The 21678-nt window shown below is 43.6% G+C and overlaps 2 protein-coding genes across 2 annotated transcripts in view; one reads left to right on the forward strand and one right to left on the reverse strand.

Annotated features, from left to right (window-relative positions):
- The window catches only part of LOC121586313 (sorting nexin-27-like), a 42909-nt gene extending 29432 nt beyond the window's left edge, over positions 1–13477 (forward strand). Inside the window, exons 12-13 of the mRNA XM_045226300.1 lie at positions 8890–8938; positions 9615–13477. Of these exons, the coding sequence (XP_045082235.1) occupies positions 8890–8938; positions 9615–9682 (117 nt within the window). The 3' untranslated portion in view covers positions 9683–13477. The remainder of the gene's footprint in view (positions 1–8889; positions 8939–9614) is intronic.
- A 3855-nt stretch (positions 13478–17332) lies between these two features.
- Positions 17333–21678, reverse strand: part of LOC121586314 (neuronal acetylcholine receptor subunit alpha-7-like) — a 29169-nt gene continuing 24823 nt past the window's right edge. The window contains exon 10 of the mRNA XM_041902913.1: positions 17333–19518. Coding sequence (XP_041758847.1) covers positions 18823–19518 — 696 coding nt within the window. The 3' untranslated portion in view covers positions 17333–18822. The remainder of the gene's footprint in view (positions 19519–21678) is intronic.

A 21678-nucleotide genomic window follows, 5' to 3' on the forward strand; every position in this document is an offset into this window, starting at 1 on the left:
TACTTGTGCACATGACAATAAAAACTTGATACATAGGCCTACTTCAATGTAAAAGATCAGCTGTTAAATTCGAATGTATACCAGTATTATAAATCATGATGCCTATGATATTGCAAAACTTGAAATATATACAGTACCAGTCAAAAGTTTGGACACGTCTACTCATTCAAGGGTTTTTCTTTATTTTTACTATTTTCTATATTGTAGAATAATAGTGAAGACATCAAAACTATGAAATAACACATATGGAATCATGTAGTAAACAAATCAACATATTTTTAGATTCTTCAAAGTAGCCACCCTTTGCCTTGATGACAGCTTTGCACACTCTTTGCATTCTCTCAACCAGCTTCATGAGGAATGCTTTTCCAACAGTCTTGAAGGAGTTCCCACATGCTGAGCACTTGTTGGCTGCTTTTCCTTCACTCTGCAGTCCAATTCATCCCAAACCATCTCAATTGGGTTGAGGTCGGGTGATTGTGGAGGCCAGGTCATCTGATGCAGCACTCCATCACTCTCCTTATTGGTCAAATAGCCCTTACACAGCCTGGAGGTGTGTTTTGGGTCATTGTCCTGTTGAAAAACAAATTATAGTCCCATTAAGCCCAAACCAGATGGGATGGCGTATCGCTGCAGAATGCTGTGGTAGCCATGCTGGTTAAGTGTTCCTTGAATTCTAAATAAATCACTGACAGTGTCACCAGCCTCCTCCATGCTTCACTGTCGGAACCACACATGCAGAGGTCATCCGTTCACCTACTCTGCGTCTCACAAAGACACGGCGGTTGGAACCAAAAATCTCAAATTTGGACTCATCAGACCAAAGGACAGATTTCCACTGGTCTAATGCCCATTGCTCATGTTTCTTGGCCCTAGCAAGGCTCTTCTTCTTATTGGTGTCCTTTAGTAGTGGTTTCTTTGCAGTAATTCGATCATGAAGGCCTGATTCACGCAGTCTCCTCTGAGCAGTTGATGTTGATGTGTCTGTTACTTGCAATCTGAGGTGCAGTTAATTGCCGATTTCTGAGGCTGGTAACTAATGAACTTATCCTCTGCAGCAGAGGTACAGTGGGGAAAAAAAGTATTTAGTCAGCCACCAATTGTGCAAGTTCTCCCACTTAAAAAGATGAGAGAGGCCTGTAATTTTCATCATAGGTACACCTCAACTATGACAGACAAAATGAGGGAGAAAAATCCTGAAAATCACATTGTAGGATTTTTTATGAATTTATTAGCAAATTATGGTGGAAAATAAGTATTTGGTCAATAACAAAAGTTTCTCAATACTTTGTTATATACCCTTTGTTGGCAATGACACAGGTCAAACGTTTTCTGTAAGTCTTCACAAGGTTTTCACACACTGTTGCTGGTATTTTGGCCCATTCCTCCATGCAGATCTCCTCTAGAGCAGTGATGTTTTGGGGCTGTCGCTGGGCAACATGGACTTTCAACTCCCTCCAAAGATTTTCTATGGGGTTGAGATCTGGAGACTGGCTAGGCCACTCCAGGACCTTGAAATGCTTCTTACGAAGCCACTCCTTCGTTGCCCGGGCGGTGTGTTTGGGATCATTGTCATGCTGAAAGACCCAGCCACGTTTCATCTTCAATGCCCTTGCTGATGGAAGGAGGTTTTCACTCAAAGTCTCACGATACATGGCCCCATTCATTCTTTCCTTTACACGGATCAGTCGTCCTGGTCCCTTTGCAGAAAAACAGCCCCAAAGCATGATGTTTCCACCCCCATGCTTCACAGTAGGTATGGTGTTCTTTGGATGCAACTCAGCATTCTTTGTCCTCCAAACACAACGAATTGAGTTTTTACCTAAAAGTTATATGTTGGTTTCATCTGACCATATGAAATTCTCCCAATCCTCTTCTGGATCATCCAAATGCACTCTAGCAAACTTCAGACGGGCCTGGACATGTACTGGCTTAAGCAGGGGGACACGTCTGGCACTGCAGGATTTGAGTCCCTGGCGGCGTAGTGTGTTACTGATGGTAGGCTTTGTTACTTTGGTCCCAGCTCTCTGCAGGTCATTCACTAGGTCCCCCCGTGTGGTTCTGGGATTTTTGCTCACCGTTCTTGTGATCATTTTGACCCCACGGGGTGAGATCTTGCGTGGAGCCCCAGATCGAGGGAGATTATCAGTGGTCTTGTATGTCTTCCATTTCCTAATAATTGCTCCCACAGTTGATTTCTTCAAACCAAGCTGCTTACCTATTGCAGATTCAGTCTTCCCAGCCTGGTGCAGGTCTACAATTGTGTTTCTGGTGTCCTTTGACAGCTCTTTGGTCTTGGCCATAGTGGAGTTTGGAGTGTGACTGTTTGAGGTTGTGGACAGGTGTCTTTTATACTGATAACAAGTTCAAACAGGTGCCATTAATACAGGTAACGAGTGGAGGACAGAGGAATCTCTTAACGAAGAAGTTACAGGTCTGTGAGAGCCAGAAATCTTGCTTGTTTGTAGGTGACCAAATACTTATTTTCCACCATAATTTGCAAATAAATGCATTGAAAAATCCAACAATGTGATTTTCTGGATTTTTTTTTCTCAATTTGTCTGTCATAGTTGACGTGTACCTATGATGAAAATTACAGGCCTCTCTCATCTTTTTAAGTGGGAGAACTTGCACAATTGGTGGCTGACTAAATACTTTTTTTCCCCACTGTAACTCTGGGTCTTCCTTTCATGTGGCGGTCCTCATGAGAGCCAGTTTCATCATAGAGCTTGATGTTTTTTGCGACTGCACTTGAAGAAACTTTCAAAGTTCTTGAAATGTTCCGTATTGACTGACCTTCATGTCTTAATGTAATGATGGACTGTCGTTTCTCTTTGCTAATTTGAGCTGTTCTTGCCATAATATGGACTTGTCTTTTACCAAATATATCCATCTTCTGTATACCCCCCCTACCTTGTCACAACACAACTGATAGGCTCAAACACATTAAGAAGGAAATAAATTCCACAAATTAACTTTTAAGAAGGCACACCTGTTAATTGAAATGCATTCCAGGTGACTACCTCATGAAGCTGGTTGAGAGAATGCCAATAGTGTGTAAAGCTGTCATAAAGGCTAAGGGTGGCTATTTGAAGAATCTCAAATATAAAATGTTTTTATTTAACACTTTTCTGGTTACTACATATAGCCTATTATTGAACATCAATGAGCAAATTTCAGGTCTGCAGAGCGAAAAACTTGAACGTTATCAAATTTCTGTGCAACGTCCGGCTTGCGTGTACTGTGAACACTGCTTTAAGTTAGTTTTAACAGTGGCCAAGTAAGTTAATGTGGCTATTTGATTATAATGTAGGCCTACCAGAGTGGCCTAACATCAAACAATGGAGAAAAATGCATCCCATAGCATTTTAACATGTAAATGGCTGTTCTATCATTCAGCCTACAGTAGCAGCCAATGTGTGGTGTTCAATGCCTACATTCCATGAGACTTTTGAAAAAGAAACATGCAGGGCTTGACATTAACCTGTTTATCCACTTGTCCTTCAGACAAGGTGACTGAAAATGTTGTTTGATAAAAGAAACCACTTTACAAAATAAGTCATTATTATTCAGAGAATCAGACAAATTATGCTACGCTCTGGCTATTAGCTACTTAGCTTATTCAAGACAGTCTCAAAAATATAACACTTCCCCTTTAAGACATAAAAAAAGCTCTTTACCTGACACGTTTTTCAAAGATGGCTAGAAATGCACACACTTTGTTCTCCTGTTAGAAGCGAACATTCCCCTATTGTTGACCAGAAATTAACTATAACTGGGCTAATAACTCACTAACTAGTAAAAAATCTGAACAAATGTGCACACGTGGCTACATGCAGCTCTCACTTTGATCTCTAAACAAGCGCATCTACCCGCGATCGCTCATACTGTAGCCTAAACACAGTCCAGTTCAAAGTGAATGGCCCAGATCCATATATGGCTATTTGCGTATAAAGGCCTACTGCAGCTCTGATTGGTAATGGCGCACTGGTTTGTGTAGAGAGTATGGGCCCTGAGTCGTGCCTGTCCATGCAATAGAATCCTACTCCAATGTACTCTGCCTACAAGAAAATCTCTTGCACAGTTAGTTTTGCATACTAAATCTTGCATGGTTCGTTTTGTTTCGGTATATTACATTGAAAGTGGCTAATATTGAGAGCATCAGCTGTGATCACGCTCTCCGTAGCCGATGTGAGTAAGATTTTTAAGCAGGTCAACATTCACAAGGCCGCAGGGCCGGACGGATTACCAGGACGTGTACTCCGAGCATGTGCTGACCAACTGGCAAGCGTCTTCACTGACATTTTCAACATGTCCCTGACTGAGTCTGTAATACCAACATGTTTCAAGCAGACCACCATAGTCCCTGTGCCGAAGAACGCTAAGATAACCTGCCTAAATGACTATCAACCTGTAGCACTCACGTCTGTAGCCATGAAGTGCTTTGAAAGGCTGGTCATGACTCACATCAACACCATTATCCCAGAAACCCTAGACCCACTCCAATTTGCATACCGCCCCAACAGATCCACAGATGATGCAATCTCTATTGCGCTCCACACTGCCCTTTCCCACCTGTACAAGAGGAACACCTACGTGAGAATGCTATTCATTGACTACAGCTCAGCATTCAACACCATAATGCCCTCAAAGCTCATCACTAAGCTAAGGACCCTGGGACTAAACACCTCCCTCTGCAACTGGATCCTGGACTTCCTGACGGGCCGCCCCCAGATGGTAAGGGTAGGTAACAACACATCTGCCACACTGATCCTCAACACGGGCGCCCCTCAGGGGTGCGTGCTCATTCCCCTCCTGTACTCCCTGTTCACCCAAGACTGCATGGCCAGGCACGACTCCAACAACATCATTAAGTTTGCCGATGACACAACAGTGGTAGGCCTGATCACCGACAACGATGAAACAGCCTATAGGGAGGAGGTCAGAGACCTGGCCGTGTGGTGCCAGGATAACAACCTCTCCCTCAACATGATCAAGACAAATTACATGATTGTGGACTACAGGGGGAAAAAAAGAGGACAGAGCACGCCCCCATTCTCATCGAATGGGCTGTAGTGGAACAGGTTGAGAGCTTCAAGTTCCTTGGTGTCTACATCACCAACAAACTATCATGATCCAAACACAGCAAGACAGTCGTGAAGAGGGCACGACAAAGACTATTCCCCCCCAGGAGACTGAAAAGATTTGGCATGGGGTCCTCAGATCCTCAGAAAGTTCTACAGCTGCACCATCGAGAGCATCCTGACTGGTTGCATCACCGCCTGGAATGGCAACTGCTCAGCCTCCGACCGCAAGGCACTACAGAGGGTAGTGCATATGGCCCAGTACATCACTGGGGCCAAGCTTCCTGACATCCAGGACCTCTATACCAGGCGGTGTCAGAGGAAGGCCCTAGAAATTGTCAAAGACTCCAGCCACCCTAGTCATAGACTGTTCTCTCTGCTACCGCACGGCAAGCGGTACCGGAGCACCAAGTCTAGGTCCAAAAGGCTTCTTAACAGCTTCTACCCCCAAGCCATAAGACTCCTGAACAGCTAATCATGGCTACCCGGACTGTTTGCATTGTCCCCTCCACCCCACCCCCTCTTTTACGCTGCTGCTACTCTCTGTTTATTATCTATGCATAGTCACTTTAACTCTACCCACATATTACCTCAATTACCTCGACTAACCTGTGTCCCCGCACATTGACTATGTACTGGTACCCACTGGCTTGCGAAATTATTCACCCCCCTTGGCATTTTTCCTATCTTGTTGCCTTACAACGTGGAATTAAAATGGATTTTTGGGGGGGTTGTATCATTTGATTTACACAACATGCCTACCACTTTGAAGATGCAAAATATGTTTTCTTGTGAAACAAACAAGAAATAAGACAAAAAAACAGAACTTGGAACGTGCATAACTATTCAACCCCCCAAAGTCAATACTTTGTAGAGCCACCTTTTGCAGCAATTACAGCTGCAAGTCTCTTGGGGTAAGTCTCTATAAGCTTGGCACATCTAGCCACTGGGATTTTTCTGCCCATTCTTCAAGGCAAAACTACTGCTCCAGCTCCTTCAAGTTGGATGTGTACCGCTGGTGTACAGCAATCTTTAAGTCATACCACATTCTCAATTGGATTGAGGTATGGGCTTTGACTAGGCCATTCCAAGGCATTATTTAAATGTTTCCCCTTAAACCACTTGAGTGTTGCTTAGGGTCATTGTCCTGCTGGAAGGTGAACCTCCATCCTCCCGTCTTAAATCTCTGGAAGACTGAAACAGGTTTCCCTCAAGAATTTCCCTGTATTTAGCGCCATCCATCATTCCTTCAATTCTGACCAGTTTCTCAGTCCCTGCCGATGGAAAAACATCCCCACAGCATGATGCTGCCACCACCATGCTTCACTGTGGGGATGGTGTTCTCGGTGTGATGAGAGGTGTTGGGTTTGCGCCAGACATGGCGTTTACCTTGATGGCCAAAAAGCTCAATTTTAGTCTCATCTGACCAGAGGACCTTCTTCCATATGTTTGGGGAGTCTCCCACATGCCTTTTGGCGAACACCAAACATGTTTGCTTATTTTTTTTCTATAAGCAATTGCTTTTTTCTGGCCACTCTTCCGTAAAGCCCAGCTCTGTGGAGTGTACGGCTGAAAGTGGTCCTATGGACAGATACTCCAATCTCCGCTGTGGAGCTTTGCAGCTCCTTCAGGGGTGTCTTTGTTGCCTCTCTGATTAATGTCCTCCATGCCTGGTCCGTGAGTTTTGGTGGGCGGCCCTCTCTTGGCAGGTTTGTTGTGGTGCCATATTCTTTCCATTTTTTAATAATGGATTTAATGGTGCTCCGTGGGATGTTAAAAGTTTCGGATATTTTTTTATAACCCAACCCTGATCTGGACTTCTCCACAACTTTGTCCCTGACCTGTTTGGAGAGCGCCTTGGTCTTCATGGGGTCGCTTGCTTGGTGGTGCCCCTTGCGTCGTGGTGTTGCAGACGCTGGGGCCTTTCAGAACAGGTGTATGTGTGTGTGTATATATATATATATATATATATATATATATATATATATATATATATATATATATATATATATATATATATATATATATATATATATATATATGAGATCATGTGACACTTAGATTTCACACAGGTGGACTTTATTTAACTAATTATGTGACCCTTGTAGCTCAGTTGGTAGAGCATGGCGCTTGCAACGCCAGGGTTGTGGGTTCATTTCCCACGGGGGGCCAGTATGAAAATGTATTTACTAACTGTAAGTCGCTCTGGATAAGAGTGTCTGCTAAATGACTAAAATGTAATTGGTTGCACCAGATCTTATTTAGGGGCTTCATAGCAATGGGGGTGAATACATATGCACACACCACTTTTCCGTTATTTATTTTTTGAAACAAGTTATTTTTTTCATTCCACTTCACCAATTTGGACTATTTTGTTAATGTCCATTACATGAAATCCAAATAAAAATCCATTTCAATTACAGGTTGTAATGCAACAAAATAGGAAAAGTGTGAAGCGGGATGAATACTTTTGCAAGGCACTGTATATAGCCTCCCTACTGTTATTTTATTTTACTGCTGTTCTTTAATTATTTTTAATTTTTACTGATCTATTTTTTACATAACACTTATTTTTCTTAAAACTGCATTGTTGGTTAAGGGCTTGTAAGTAAGCATTTCACTGTAAGGTCTACACCTGTTGTATTCGGCGCATGTGGCAAAAAAAAATTGATTTGATATTGCGTTGATAGTGTTAACTAAAGGGGAAAACTGTAGAAAGTTGAGTGAAGTTCAATCTCGTGCTTCTCTGCGCAGGCTGATATTTCTTCTGCGTGGCAGTCCGAGGGGAGCTGCGCGCAGCTTAGAGGGAACATTGTTGAACATGCAACTCCTGTAATGAAGCAGCTAATAAAATGCAATTTTAAAGCATTTGCCAAAATGCAATTAGTGGGAAAACAGTTGATATGAGAGAGAAAGTTGATATGAAAACCAATAGAACAGTAGACAAATTATGGTTAATGGCATGAGGAAGTCTTTATAAAATAATTGCCTCCACGTTTTTTGGTTGGATTTTTGCTAGGCTACTTTGAAGCAAGGTAAGACATACCTCATTATTTGAAGTAAAGTAAAGCATTCAGGTTTAAAATTATTATACTGGCTCAAGCTCACGTTTCAAAGTGGTGTCTCATTGACTTTAGCGTATGCACTCGAATGGCAAATGGAAAGCATGCATGATTTGTGAGATGAGGTTGAGAAATAAAATGGTAGCCCTTTTTAATCGTGGCCATCAAAGTTTTTAACACGTGATTGCTTTTAGAATTGTTGGGCTTATAACAGCTTCTTTCACTCCAGTACTAGCTTTTTTTAGGTGCTCTCACGCTGTCTGACAGCTGATAGGCTATTCTGCTCCTCAAATTAGGCTCTGTATGCTGTGCATGTGTGATGATAAATAGGATACATGACAACTAATGAATACACATGCACCAATTTTAATTCCACTAAATTAATGCAAAATCCCTGAACAGGATGCCATTTGGGACACAGCCATTGTCTTACAATGTTATATAAAAATACATGTTTTATTGTCACATACGCTGGATAGGTGCAATGAAATGTGTTACAGGGTCAGCCATAGTAGTACTGCGCCCCTGGAGCAAATCGGGGTTAAGTGCCTTGCTTAAGGGCACATAAACAGATTTTTCACCTTGTCGGCTCAGGTATTCGAACCAGCGACCTTTCAGTTACTGGCCCAAGAGTTTTAGACAATGGATTTTACAACGTTAGGCACTCTAAATGTCCATTTCCCTCTCTCTCTGCCGATGATTATTTTCTCACACTCTTTCTCCTTTCCCTATCCACATTTTAGGTTGAAAATGAGGCCTCTGACAAAGACAACCAGAACTGCAGTAACAACGGTAAGTGTGCTCTGGAAAGATCCTGTCAGCCTTGTTCCCCAACATAAACCACATGAACCCTTCACAATGCTACTGTTTCCAGTACATAGTGGATGTGAGAGGAAGTGAGAGATATAAAGATTTTATGAGTTAACAGTCCACTGACATGAAAGCTTAAAGCACCCCCGTCCAACACTCCCAGTAGGTAAGAATGAGTGAGAACAGAACAGAGTTAATCATCTCCTGAGACGAGGTGTACAGGAGTACATATACAAGTGTATGCTTATGAGCATAAAAGAACAGCAGCCATGTGATCCACATCAAGGTCACTTCACAAAGATGAATAGACACAGACTGATAGGTATTTACCCTGTGGGAGAGTTTGTGATATAGCAAAGGCAAATTAACAACAAAGGAAATGAATGGCAAATGCAAAGTGACCAGTAAAGGCAATTAACAGGGAAGACAAGTGAACAGCAATGGAATATTAATGGAAAAGGAAAGTGAACAGCAAATGCAAATTAACAGGAAATGTAAAGAGCAGCAAAGGCAAGTAACCAGCAAATTAACAGCAAAGGCAGAAGTGTAGAGTGGACACTGGACACAGTCTGCTCTGTTTGTTACATATCTATCTGCAGCTTTACTGTCAGGAAGTGAGAGGTTGAGTTTGGTTTCTTGAACCTTCTCTCTATTCTAGAATATCTCCCTGCTCTGGAGACACAGAAGGGATGGCGCCATCTAGGGGGCGAGATCGCCACATCCTAAATACTCCACCAGAATCGGCCCACTCACGCCATCACAGCCACAACCTAGAACGCCATCTGCAAAAGAAACAAAAAAAACTAAAAGAGAACTGAGGCGATTCACTCCCCAAATGACACTGGAAACCGATTTTTTTTTTTTTATCACACAAACCCAGGAATTCGCAGATCGATGACGAGCAATTAAGGGCAGCATATACTTTTTCCTCCATGCATCACCCCTGACATGGGGCGGGACACTATCTGAATTCTTCCACCCCACTGGTTGAGGAAATGGAACAGTACAGTGCTATTGGTATAGGTTAACAGCAGCCTGCTACGCCATTGGACAAAGGGAACACCTAGACGTGAAACGCCAGCGAGGAAGCCAGCCGACATCTGCGATGTGATTGTGACGGCCAGTTCTGCAACACGTTTGGTCTGAGCCAATGCTTTCAATGTGCCTCTGGTCTACTGAACTACAAGATGACATGCTGGGAAACAAGATAGAGGGTGGGCGGGACACCATTGTCACTGGCAATGCTAAACGGGAGAGAGCATTGTTTTCACTGATGCAGGACATAATCAGATTGTTTTCTCGGTAAGGGGGGTAAGAAACAAAAGGTTACCTGTCAAAAGCCTAGGAGGCTGTAGGCTATACAAATAGTCGCACAATCTGTATATAAGCTCCCAGTAATTAATTGGGTGGTTTACCCAATCAATTACTGGGAGCTTGTGTGTGTGCGTGCAACTCTATTTTTATAGCCTACAGTTTCCTCGCCATTTGTCAGCACCTCTACTAACTTTTTTGGGTGTGCGCCAGCTCATGCTTTTCAAAAGAATAGGAGACAAAAGTAACTGACTGGAGATGCAAGGGGGTTATTGTGTTCATAAAAACAGTACACTTATGTTTTAGAAAAACTTGCTAAAGTGATTGATTAATATAAGAGCTCAACAAATTACTTTCTTATTCTAACCGTGTAGTAAGTTAACAGTGGAGCTTCCTCCTTGGCTTCTCATCCTTGCTCAGTTTTTCAAATGTTCTAACCTATCTAATACACTCTTGTCTAGAATGTCTGTTGGCAGTTCACCACCACTGAAAGTGTGAACATTTATCCCCTTAAAATGTTTGCGGTAATTCAGTAGAATCTCCAAGTTCAGAGATAAAATTAAGTTTTTCATCAGTGGTGTTTCCATCTACTGAATGAAATCAGGGCTTGACTTTGGGAACTAAACGTTAAGAGAAACTAGAAACCAGTTAATATTTCCCCCGCTGAGTATTGATCGACGTATACAGACTGGGAGAAAGGGATGGAAGTACAGTGTGGTGTTGTGTGTGTTCGGGTGCAGTGCTTAGCGCAACCAGCAGAGAGCAGTAGAGTACTACTAAAGTACTACTCAGTACTACTGAGTCAGTGTTGAGCGGACCAAGTGAGGTAAAGGTCTTCCAGGACCTTCCATAGATATTTCTCCCCTGGGCTCTGTAACTCACCCACTAAGTACTGCTCTGCAGTTTGTCTATTAACCGTGTCAGGAGGACAGATGGTGCGTGTGTGTGCACCTGTGGCTGCGTGTGTTTCTGTGTATAAGCAAGTGCATTAATAGTGGGACCATGGCCACAGCAGACCGAGCAGTTACAGTTATGATGCAGGTTGTCTCTCTGTTGCCCCTCATTGCACCTTGTCTAACCAAATCGTCATAGTATTAGGGTGGTGTGAGCATGCGTCTCCAGTCTTTCCTCAGTATTGTTGATAAGGCGGTTGGCCGATTGGGACGTGGCCAATGGGGGCTTAGGTTTTGAGGCAGGTTAGGTTTTGAGGCAGCAGATAAAGACCAGGGTGGCGTCCCAAATGGCACCGATGTAGTGCACTTCTTTTGACCAGGGCCCATAGGGCTACATAAGCAATAGGGTGCCATTTGGGATGCAACCCAGAGAGGGTTATGCAGGGTGACAGCTGTGCAGATAGAGATGGATGGGAGGCATTTCCTCTCCCCTAGCGAGCGCTGCCTTGCAGCCTTTTCAGGCTGTGTAAGGTTAGCCCACATCCCTTCCATACCTCAACTATGTTGAAATGAAGGATATTACTGAAGTTTGACAGGTGTAAAATTGTACCATTCTTAATTGCATGGTTCTGCACTGCTTGCCTCCCAAAAAGAGAATTGCCAATGACAAAACGATACACTAGCATGTCCGTTATAAACGCCACTGCTGCATTCTGAAAGAAATGCTGAAGATGTGCAATTGAGGTGCTGCCTATTTGTTTTGACAGCCAGAGTAATAGCCAATTTAGAGATGGGTGATATAAAGATAGCAGATGCTCTACCAGAACGTGTGTGTTTTTGAGAGAGAGGGGAGTGACCACAAGCGTGTGCGCATGCGTGCGCCTCCTTTCGGTGTGCCAGTGTTCTGTTCCTCTACTCCAGGTTGGTCTGCCATCAGACTAGATGTGGTTGCCTTGGCAGCACTAAGCTGTCTGAGCATGCCCAGTCTAACATCGCCCCAGACCACATAACTGACTCACACTTATAACATATTCATGTTAATGTTTAATGTCATCATGATGGTATGGGTTCTTGTGATAAAGCATTTTACAGACTTCGGTGTACGTCCCTAGGCTGTAGCAGGTGCTGTCTCTTAGCTTTTATACCCTGGGAATACAGACGCATACACAGGTGCACACACTTGTATGTAGAGTGGGGGTGTCCTTGTCGTCAGTGGTCCGTCGTCATGGTAACAGGGAGTAGGAGCCGGCAAGATGCCAGGGATACTAAGAAGATGTCTTTGGCTAATTTACTCCGAGCTATAATAACGCTAGTCACCTGCACTTACTTTGCTGCATCTCTATAATGTCAGTGTACGTCAGTTGTAAGATAATTATCATGTCTCCCCTATCGAAAGCATTTCAAAGGTCAGTCACCCCTCTAACTTTTTGTTGCTGTATTATTAAAACGTCAGGGTCCTCCTCTGATAGCAGCTTGACACTGTTGTAGATTCAGCCACCACTACATTTCTATAGAGTAAAAAATATGCTTTTGTATAGACTCCAGTTACACCACCCTTCTGAACGGAACAACGCCACTCCAGGGCTACTTTCAGTAGCCAATTGTTGTCGAACGTTGCAGATAGAAATGTCATGAATTGAGCTGGTATGACTCCTTATTCTACATGTCAGAGAGGGGTGTTTGTTCTGTGTGATGCTGTATTTCTATTCCAAAATGTTGTGCCCTGCTGAACGCACCCCAGCATTAAAGGACATCACACACATCTCTCCACTTGAGCTAGGCATTCTAAACAACTAACTAACATGGTAGGCCTTTGTGTAGCTAAAACATTTATTTCTGTACCTTACGTTTCAGATGAGCAGGGCTTTTGTTCGATGGCAAGTATAGGCAACATTAAAACCTAGACGTGTTTGTCTTCTTCAGCATAACTTGTAAATTATTGCAAAAAATGTCATTTGGATAAAAATGCACTTTCTCTCGATTGAAAACGTATAATTTATTTCAGAAAATTATTGAAGTTGTGGGAAATGATAGTGTAGTGTGCTAGCGCCACTCTTGGTCATTTATTTTGTGTAGGGTATTTGGCGAAGCAAGAACTTAAATATACATTGAGTCAAGTTCTGGAAGTCAAGCAGTGTTGCATTTACTCAAACTAAAGACAAGAATTAACAACTGATACTGAAAATGGGTAGTTTTATATCTTAAAATATATGAAGGTTTACTAACCAATGTAAAAATGAAAAAAAAAAAAATGGTTTGAAAATGTAATGTAGAGTAATAAATTGTAACGATATTTTAAATAAAATGATATATTGAAGAAGTGTTCCACATTTTTTGTTTACTGTACATTTATTCCTGTTCATCCCTAGGGCAAAGACTAATTGATTGTGGTCACACACACACAACACACACACTCACACTCAGTCTTGTTTTACTAACCTTGTGGGAACACCCAATTGATTCATATTAAAAATCCTATTTTTCCTAAACTTAACATTAACTCCAAAACGGAAATTCTAACCCAACGCTAATTCTAACCCTAAACCCGCTAGAAATTGACTTTTTCCCTGGGGACTGACAAAATGTTCCCAGTTGGTCAAACTTTTGTTAGTTTACTATTCTTGTGGGTACTTCTGGTCCCCACAAGTATGGTTAAACATGTCCACGTGCACGCACGCTGAATGTTAAATGAAAAATCCATCCAAAATAAATAATTCCTATAAGTTAGTGTTAAATAACACTGTGAGAGCAATATTTTTTGTGAACAAATGTTTCAATTTGTCGTTATAATAAGGTTGGTAGCAACATGTAAAAATCGTTGTGGAAATCTGTTGCAGTTCAAGTCCGCTACATAACCCACAATGCAATGCTCTCTTTATGGGCTAGCTAGATAGCTAGCAAATGTAGCTCCACACAATAATATAAAAGTCACTATCACCATGTGAAGTAGCTAGTTGGCTGTAAAATCGCCTAAAACTGCATTATCAATTTAGGAGTCTACAATCTCACCATGTTCAACCTGCAGATCGATATGCCTCGCAGAGTGGATCCTGACATTCACAACTGCACCAATGCACCTGGACTGAAGGGGCAGACAAAAAGGTGGACCCTGTGTTAAATTACAAATTTCTAGAGGTAGGAATATCGCAAAAAAATATGATCAATGGCTCATTCGAGAGAAGACATGACATCAGCCAGTATTGAAATCTGACATGTATGATAGGCATTTTTGCCATCTAGAAGTCGTATTCCTATTAACTTCCATTGTAGTGAGAGAGGCTTTATCACAATGCTAAGTCATACCGGCCCTCCTGGGCAGGGATGGACTGGCCAAAGGGCAATTCTGGAAAATGCCAAGTGGGCTTGTCCATCTTTAGCCCAGTGGGCCTGTCTAAATTGTTTTGTGCAAAATTATTATTATTTGGCTAGTTATTGGGGAAAAATGGTCCGGAGTGTTAGAAATGGCTGGCCGATTTCTGGTCCTACTCTGTCCCTGCTGCTGATCAGTAACCGTTCTGATGTCGATCGCTCTTTCAAAAAGTCAGATTTATAAAACCTGTCAGAATAGTGCCCAAAAAGACCTGTAGTTAAGAGCACTGACAAATAATAAAAGGTCCAATGGGCACTCCATGCAAAGGTCTTTATTATACTGTCATTGTGCTGTCAGTCAGTCTGATGGCCCTATGACTTTAAGGCAGCTTGCTAGCACAAGCAAATGTGAAATGGACTCTTACCTGAGAAAAAAAAAAGTTACACAAATGATCTGAAATTTATCCTAAATCGCTCCCCTTTAGCCTTAACAAATGGCTTATTTGGATTTCTCATCATGGTAGAGGAATTTGGTTTGTTCAGGTAGATTATATAGGGCTCGGGCCATTATTTAGAAGATTAGAACAGTCTTCAGTGCGGCTCTGATCGAGAGGCTGCAGCTGTATGTCAAACCTGGAACCCCCAGTGGTAATGGGCACAAATGAAGTCCCCGGCTGAGTCCCAAATGGTGCATTATTCACTACAAAAGCTGCATTTACACAGGCAGGCCAATTCTGTTCTTTTGCCTATAATTGGGCAATAGATCGGAATTGGGCTGCCTATCTAAACGCAACCATTTAGCACTACTTTTGAGGCCAATGGGCCCTGGTCAAAAGTAGTACACTATATAGGGAATTATGTATTTACCTGACAGTACATTTTAGGTTATCAGTGATAAAGCAGGTACTTTTGTCTTCAGTCGGAGTTCAACATTAATTAGTTAATTAACAATTTTCATTAATTCTCTTGATTTTTATATTTTATTTATTTTCAATTGATCATGGACGTCTGAGCCACAATTTAATTCAACCCACGTGAACTTTGAACCCTGACCAAGCTAGCTGTTCCAGGTGAGATACTCTCCATCTGCAAGTCCATTTTACCTAAAGAATGATGTTCCGGACTTAATCAACAAAGACACACAGTATAAAAATCAACTGACCCATGTTTCAGTCCGCCTCGGAAACTGCCCAATTTTGACTTACGGCCAGACTACAGTCCCCTCATTGGCCCACTAATCGCCCGCGACCAGCTGGCCACTTAACCTTATGACCGCAGAGGTCTGGGACAGCTGAATGACGGTCAGCACGGTGAGTGAATGTGGCTTGGCAGGCTGTGTCCCAAATGGCACCCTTTTCCTTATGTGGTTCACCACTTTTGACCAGAGCCATATGGGCCCAAAGAGGGTGTAGGCTGGCATTTGGGACACATCTTTAATCAAGGCTAATGATGCGTCCCCAGGTGGGACTGGGTGGGTACAAGCATCAATCACTGTCCTGAGCAGGTCTGCCGCTCTCTACCTCGCGTCAGCGCTTCCGGCCGGCCGGTAATTAAAAGGCATTGATCAGCCGCACAACATTGGGAATATGGTCGTATTATACAGAACTGTCTGTGGGAAACTGAGCAAACGGTGGGGGTTTCTGAGAGGTCGTATTTTATAAGGATGTTGACTTACAAGCCCTGTGTATTCAGTTTGTGTAATGGATGTGTTTATGTGTGCTATGTAAATGGTGTGTTTGCAGTGTGTGCAGTATTTACAGTTGTGTGTGACTGGTGTTTATCGAAGTGTGCGTGCCACAGGCATGTGTTTGAGGTCTCTATTCGAGCTGTAGGTTTTCATTCCGCCCGTACGCTGCAGTAATGTATCTTTTTAATGTGAAATTGCAGCGCCCATTCACACATACTCAATCTTTCCAGGCGTGTACACTTCAATTGGCCATCTGGAGAAAAATCTCTTGCCGAGGAGAGGGCATTGGCTCCAACTGCTCGTTAACTGAGAGAGAAAAAACAACTGATTCGAAGCATACACATGCAAGCACACATTCCTCTACACACAAACAGCACGGACACACACACACACTCTCCCCTTATCTACTCTTCTTTTTTCATCTGAGTGAACCCAGTAAATCTGAGAGCTCAGAGAGTGCCAACGCTGCACATTTGCCGACCCCAGAGCCTCGGAAAGAGGATAGAAAGAGAATTACCCAATCAGACAACCTGCAGTGGAGAACAGCCACTATAAATATAGCCCCTCCATCCGTCTGACACTGAGTAACACGCTGAAGCTCAAACACTGACCACACACAGAGGGAGAGATAAAGAAAAATAGAGATGGAGGGGGAAAGGGATGAAGAGTGAGTGAAAGAGAATGAGAGGGAGTGTGTTGATTAGACGGAGACACCTGACAAACACACACAGCTCATGTTCTTTTTGTATACTGACAGAAAAACAGATACTGTATGGACTGGAGAGAGAACCACATAATATGCCTGAAACTTACACACATAATGAGCATCCCAGTCAATAGACGCTAACCCATTTGACATTGAAAATGTGCTTATACCAAAATGTACTATTAATATACTACATAGTTTGCATTATGGTGTATTGTGTGACTGAGTTATGCTTTGTCGAGCGGCTGTCTCCCTGGTCCTCTCTTATAAATCCATTGAATTAACGAGCATGGCCTCTCTACCCCTCCTTCCTCCCTCGCTCTCTCTTCCTGAAGGAGTGATCAATTAAAACCCTGTCCGGCGTGCGCTGCATGTCAGCACTTTCTCTGCCCCTGCTGTCATTTTTCTCTTGCGTTTATCAGCACCAGTGTCCGTTGAGGAAAGGAGGGAGGAAAGGAGGAAGGCAAGGATGGTAAAAAAAGAATACTTTATTTCTGGATGGGAAATGTTTCTATACGTGTGTGTGTGTGCCAGAGAGTCAGTCCGCCTACTCCCAGTTTAAGGTTTCCACTGAAGGGAGGAGATGAGTCAGTTTATAGAGCGAGCGAGAGATATGAGATCTTCCAGGAGCTGTCTCTGTGGTCTTTAAAATAACTATAGGAAATCTATTTTATTAAGTATATGTTGAATTTGGAAAATATGAAAATATCGAAAAATAAAACTCCCATCAATTATGCAGCAATTCTCAACCATATTGTGCAATATAAAAATGAGTGTCATTCCAATCAAGTCATTTGTGTGTTCATCTTGAGGTTTGAGGCTCACTTCCCTTTACATTCCTCTTAAAGTTGCTCACCTCACAATACAGTATATTAAGATTTCACTTTGGAGCTCAATGAGATCAGCCTTCTCTATTAGGACCTGCCTAATTCTATTAGGATGACTGTTTGATGGGTCATTATTGGATCAACCCTCCACTGTAACACAATTACTGGCAATTACACTGATTATTACGCACTAATGCAGTTGCCCAATCACAAGTAGCGCTGCACACCGTAGGACAAAAAGTGAAGATTGGTATACACTGGCAACCCACTGACAGATCAGACCTGGGGAAGGAAATGGGGCTGTTAAATGTGAATTCATTTAGTTCTTCAACCGATCGGAAAAAGTCTGCATGTTATTTAAGGCCTTTCAATTTGATGCCCATGAAACAAATGACAGAATGAAAGATTAGAGATTTATTCCTCTCATCCGCTTTGTTCTTCTGTCTATCCCAGAGATCTAAGCGTTCCCTTTGACAAGGCCCAGTTCAGTTTGTTTGACCCTCCCACCTTCGCTGTCACCAGGTAAAACCTCTGTGTTCATACACTCATTCCTTGTCTTTCCTTGTAAAAGTCAGTCTCTCCCCCTCCCTCCTGGTCCCCTGTTTCAGTAAATGATGCAGTCTTTCTTTGCCTTTTCTGGGATCTGATAGCAAATAAAACAGCCCTATCTGTCTCTTCCCCTCCCTCTCTCTCTTTATCTCTCTCTTTCTGTAAGTACTGCAATCTTCCCAATCTCAGGTTGAATTATCCCATGCTCCACTTTTTCCTTATTGCCCTTCCTGTTGACCTTCACTTCTTATAGGTCTTTGAAAAAGCCTCATAATTCAGTACAATTTACTTCACCCTATATAGTCTGTTGAACCATGTCTTTTTGGATTCTTCTCCCATAAACTCATCCCTCCCCATCTTGTTCCATTTCATCAGAGGTCATTGATAGAGAGACTTCAATAGACCATCTTGAGATGTACTATAGCCATCTCCAAAGAACCCCCCTCATCTTGACAGGAGGGTCTGTTGTCCCTGACAATAGCCCTCTTGGACTGAGCCCCAAATCATTCCACATCCTGCTCTTTCTCCACTACATATTTTCTCCCTCATTCTTTCTCTCCTCCTCTGCCCCAGCCTCTTCTTCCTCAGAAGAAGTCCTTGGAGGCGGCCTCGACAAAGTTGGGAGCGGACATGAGGATGGCGATGGTACAGATGATGTTGAACATACTGAAGGCCACCAGGCAGAGCCGGTCGATGACTGCTGCCGCAAACTTCCACTGGTCGGCCACGCTCTCTGTCTCATCCTGCTCACGGAAGCGGTCCGCCATGTAACGCACCTCCTCCAGAATAGCCTGGAGCTGGGGATCGCCTATACCCCCTGAGTACTGTCCTCCACCCCCCATTCCAAAGCCCCCGCCACTGGAAATGGTGCTAGGGCAGCCCACGGTGTCCGCGTTGGGGGTGGGGGGTGGTGGAGGGGGGCTGCCTGCTACTCGAGGAGGCCCGGCCGAAATGCTGTAACTCTGGATGTGATCCGGGAGCAGTGGGGGGTCGTCCAGGTTCTGGAAACCGATATAGAGCAGGTTTCCGTTGTTGGCGCTGGACTGTGCGTGAAGGTGGGGGTGACCTGCGTGCAGGGGGCCAGCCTGGAGAGGGGCCAGGTTCTGCGGGTGCAGCGGGTTGAGCTTGGGGTCTGGAGGGTTAGGGATGCTACCACTCTGGGAGCTTGAGGAGCAGCGCCGTAGGTGGGGGGCGCAGGGTGGTCGCTCTGGGTCATCATTCTCCCCTGGGCGCTTCATACGTAGGAACCATGCTACCCACTGTAGTAGGACCACATTAACCTGAAAGGAAGAGAAGGGAGAATCAATCAGAGAAGGATTTTATAATATAGATACATAGCATCTAGGAAGGAATACACCTACACTTACAAAGAGTAGTGCACTTGGAAATACACTAGGGGGAAAACCTTTCAGCCGGTAAAAGCTTAACACAGTGGGTGGTGTGTGCGGATGCTGGTATATTCAACTTGACCTTTTGTATTCAACACTACTTTCATGAGCATAAGAATGAAAAAATTGCCTAAGGGAGGAATTTTACAATGACCTTTTGGGGGATATAAAGATTCATTTAAATTCTAACCACGGAATGAAAGTTAGACACAGGCATCTGTCTCCCCCTTACGTATCTTTTATCCCTTTTTAAATCTAGACAAAAACCAGTCTTTACCATACCGTCTTCTTTATACCGTCTTTTCTTTATATCTGAAAGGGTTAGGGGGTTGTCACGTCTATACCCGTTCCTCCCCTCCGGCGTTCGACCTAGCCGGTATACTAACCACCGGTCCTGGGATCCATCATTACACACACCTGGCATCAATCATTACGCGCACCTGCACGTCATCATGAGGCACACCTGGACTCCATTACCGCCTTTTATTACCTCCCCTATATCTGGCACTCCCTTAGGTTCTTTCCCCAGTCAGTATTGTTCCTGTGGTTATGCATAGCAGTAGTGTCTATGTTGTCTCGTCCCATGTTTGTTGTTTTATTAAACGTTTCACCTGCACCTGCTTCTCGACTCACAGCGTCTTCGTCACAGGGGTAAAAAACGTGGTACTTTAAATCCCTCGAGAATTAGTCATCGTTGCGGTATTTTCTTAAATTCTGCCTACGGCTCTGTGAAAACCGAGCCATTCAAAAAGTCCCGGCTTTGGGACGACGCTCGCCTGGGTGAACCAATCACAAAGCTTCACAGTAATACTTTGGCATTCTCTCCGTTCACTTGCTCTTTATTGCTTGATGATTTCACCAGTAATTTCTCCTTGCATGTTTTGCTCCAATTGCTACTGTCTGCTGCTTCTATTATACATCAGTTGGCGAAGACGTTTTCTAGCAAGCTATCAATGTGCATAATATCTAACAAGTGGAAAGAGGCTAGGAAAGAAATATGAAATGCCGATCTGCGTTCTGAATGAGTGACAGCAGATCATCTGCCCGCTGCAAGTTTTGAGAACAGACACAATTCCGCTGCTTCTGGTCTGCGTCGCTTCCTTGGTTTATATACACTCAGTGGCCAGTTTATCACGAAAATGGTTCGCTCCTACAGACAGTGAGTCACATGGCTGTGGCTTGCTATATAAAACAGGCATCGAGGCATTCAGTTACTGTTCGATTGAACGTTAGAATTAGTAACCTAAGCGACTTTAAGCGTGGTATGATCGTCGGTCCAGGTGCTTCGGTTCCAGTATCTCAGAAACAGCCGGCCTCCTGGGCTTTTCACATACGACAGTTTCTAGGTTTTACCGAGAATGGTGCGACAAACAAAAAACATCGTCAGCGGCAGTCCTGTGGGCAAAAACAGCTTGTTGATGAGAGGTCGAAGGAGAATAGCAAGAATCAGTGGTGTGTAGAACGGCATCTCGGAACGCACAACTTGTCCACACCGGGTTCCACTCCTATCAGCTAAAAACAAGAAGTTTGTTTTTAGCTCCAGTGGGCACATGATCACCAACACTGGACAATTGAGGAGTGGAAAAACATAACCTGGTCCAACGCATCCCGGTTCCTGTTGCGTCATGCTGATGGCAGATTTTTATGTTGAATGGTCCGAAACAATCCACTCCGGTATAGTAGAAGGGTGGCTTGTACAGTCGCAGACAAGCAGGAGGTAGGTCTACCATCTTAGGAACTTCAGGTTTGGCGCACCATCTTTGGCATTGCAAACAGGTGTGCTGAAACTTCCGGATGGCCTCCCTTTCCCGCAGAATCCAGTATCTACGACGCAGTTCTGCCAGAACCCCCTCTGGGCCGGGATGGAGGAGAGTCCCGTTGAAATCTTGAATGAGTAGCTTGGTCAGCAGATGCAGATCAAGACGGTGGGGTGCATAGCATCCATCTCCAGGTGCTTTGCTCTGCACAGTCTACCACCAACTCTAAGGAGTCCTGAATCCTTATCGTACTCAGGAGACAAGGGACCCAGACAACTGTTAGAAGGTTTAGACC

Source organism: Coregonus clupeaformis, chromosome 17, assembly GCF_020615455.1.
Source record: "Coregonus clupeaformis isolate EN_2021a chromosome 17, ASM2061545v1, whole genome shotgun sequence".
NCBI classification, from domain to species: Eukaryota; Metazoa; Chordata; class Actinopteri; order Salmoniformes; family Salmonidae; genus Coregonus; species Coregonus clupeaformis.